The 2,532-nt window shown below is 34.0% G+C and overlaps 1 protein-coding gene across 1 annotated transcript; it reads left to right on the forward strand.

The window, feature by feature from the left end:
* Positions 1 to 264: 264 nt before the first annotated feature.
* LOC140613386 (olfactory receptor 4P4-like) lies at positions 265 to 1,200 on the forward strand. The gene has a single exon (XM_072791915.1). The coding sequence runs from the start codon at positions 265 to 267 to the stop codon at positions 1,198 to 1,200; it is 936 nt and encodes a 311-aa protein (XP_072648016.1).
* The last annotated feature ends 1,332 nt before the right edge of the window (positions 1,201 to 2,532 follow it).

Consider the following 2,532-nt stretch of genomic DNA (forward strand, 5'->3'; position numbering starts at 1 on the left):
TCCTCACCATTTGTGCTCTCTCTTGCTCTCACTTTCAATAAAATAAATAAATAAATAAAATCTTTAGAAAAAAAATCATAGCAAAATCAATTATGATTCTCAGGGGGAAAATATAATAATATTGATTTATGAGTTAGCTTCTGTGATTGTTGAATCAACTTTATGCTTTGTTAGTAATTTTTATATGATGGTAATATTATCAGTGTTTTCATCCAAATTGTTTTCTTTTCAGATACTCAATTATTTGTGCATAGCACACAACTTATGGAAAGTCAGAGGAACATCTCAGAATTCATTCTTTTGGGCCTTTCCTATAACCAGAACATACAAATATTTTGTTTCATTTTCTTCTTATTTTGTTATGTTTCCATCTTGGTGGGAAATCTTCTAATTCTTGTCTCCATTCTATGCAGTGGCCTTTTTTACCAACCAATGTACTATTTTCTCAACCACTTATCCTTTATGGACATTTGCTACACCTCCTGTGTGATACCCAAACTGATTGGTGACCTACTACTGGTTAGAAAAACCATCTCTTATGATAACTGTATGTTACAGGTCTTTTCCTTGCACTTCTTGGGAATGATTGAAATCTTCATCCTTACAGTCATGGCCTTTGATCGCTATGCTGCCATCTGCAAACCTCTCCACTACATGATTATTATGAACAGGACAAGATGCAATCTCCTAGTCATGGCTGCTTGGGTTGGTGGAGCTGTCCATTCTTTTTCTCAGTTTTCTATGATAATCTGTTTGCCCTTCTGTGGCCCCAATGAAATCAATCACTACTATTGTGATATCTTCCCTTTGCTGAAAATTGCCTGTACTGATACCTATGTCATTGGTGTCCTTGTGGTTGCCAATTCAGGAATGGTTGCTTTAGTAACCTTTGTTCTCTTGTTTGGGTCTTATGTTGTTATACTATTCACTTTAAGAAATTACTCAGCTGAGGGAAGACGCAAAGCTCTCTCTACCTGTGGGTCTCATATCACGGTGGTCATCTTATTTTTTGGGCCTTCAATCTTTGCCTACCTCAGACCTCCTACCACTTTCCCTGAGGACAAAATATTTGCACTATTTTATACCGTCATTGTTCCTATGTTCAATCCTTTAATCTATACTCTGAGAAATACAGAGATGAAAAAAGCCATGAGAAGGGTTTGGTGTCAAAGGATATTTTCAGAAGACAAACACAATTGATTTGTCCTACTCAATATGCTGAATAAAAACTTTATGCAAGAGCAAAATTGGACTTGGAATCAGAGAGGTCTCTATTAGCTTTCAGATCATTGAAATCAAATCACTTTATGAATGTCAGAGATGATGAACTGAGGAATTATGAGTAAAGTGACTATTTTACTAGTGGAACTGAGATTGGGTAAGGGCATATGTATATTTAACATATGGCTAAAGGAATGGTGGTTATGTCATATACAGTAGGCAGTTTTGAAGCTGTGAGGCTGATTGTGAATTTTAACATTCATTTGCATGTAAAATTTAAACATAAAGATTTGACAACATTTTGGCATTCTGTAGAAATGAAGAAGATTAAAATGGCTTTCAGAAGTTAAAAAAGAATTTTTTTTTGTTATTGAACTTTATTTCCTGCAGAATGTTTATCTAAATCTTATGTGAAATAAATTATGTGATGAAAAAAAATCCACACAGATAATTTAGTTCTAAACCAAAGAAAAAGGGATGGTTATACTTGTCCTCTGGGACTGTAGCACCCACTCCTACCCCATCTCCCTTGAATTATCATAGGCAGGGACAATGGAACAAGTGGCTATTTAACATTTCTGTTATAGTGTTTATTACATCACAGATACTCAGAATGTGAAAAGAAAAAATGAGAAAATTAATAGATCATATCCCTTTCCAGTACAGCTCACTTAGTTGAGGGAACTCAAGACTACATTTGGGAGAAACTGCACATATCAACTTGTCTTGATATGTAGACATGATAAATGAATTCCATTTCCATCAAGATGGACAAGGAATAAGGCCAACTGAAGTCTTAAAAAATAAATTTTCCTTTAGCATAATTCTTGTATTCATTTTTTTCCTCTTAAGGCGAGGTATAGTCTGCTTGAGGACTCTCTTTCCCTCTCCCTCTGCCTCTCCAACTTGTGCTCTCTTTCTCCCTAAGTAAATAAAATTTTAAAAAACAATGAGGGGGAAGGAAAGGGAGAGAAAATATAAGAAACGAAAATCGTAGCAAGTTTATGTGAAGAAGAATTATATAAATTACAATTTAGGCAAATTATTAATAAAAAAATAATGTTGTGCTGGCTTACACCACATCACTAATATCAAGTAGTAAGAGAGTGTAGCAATGTCCAAGGTTTTGAGAGAAAAAGAATAAGAATGATAAGTTTTACTCTTAGTCTTATTGTCTTTAATTTATGCAAAAAATAAAAAGACACTTCATATCAGCCTAATATTTACTACCCACATGTGTTCAAATATTTTACTTTACTGAAAAATTTCATACCACCATAAGTGATGAATTGGTATAAAAAACTTAAGGGA

Source organism: Canis lupus, chromosome 21 (genome assembly GCF_048164855.1).
Source record: "Canis lupus baileyi chromosome 21, mCanLup2.hap1, whole genome shotgun sequence".
Classification (NCBI taxonomy): domain Eukaryota; kingdom Metazoa; phylum Chordata; class Mammalia; order Carnivora; family Canidae; genus Canis; species Canis lupus.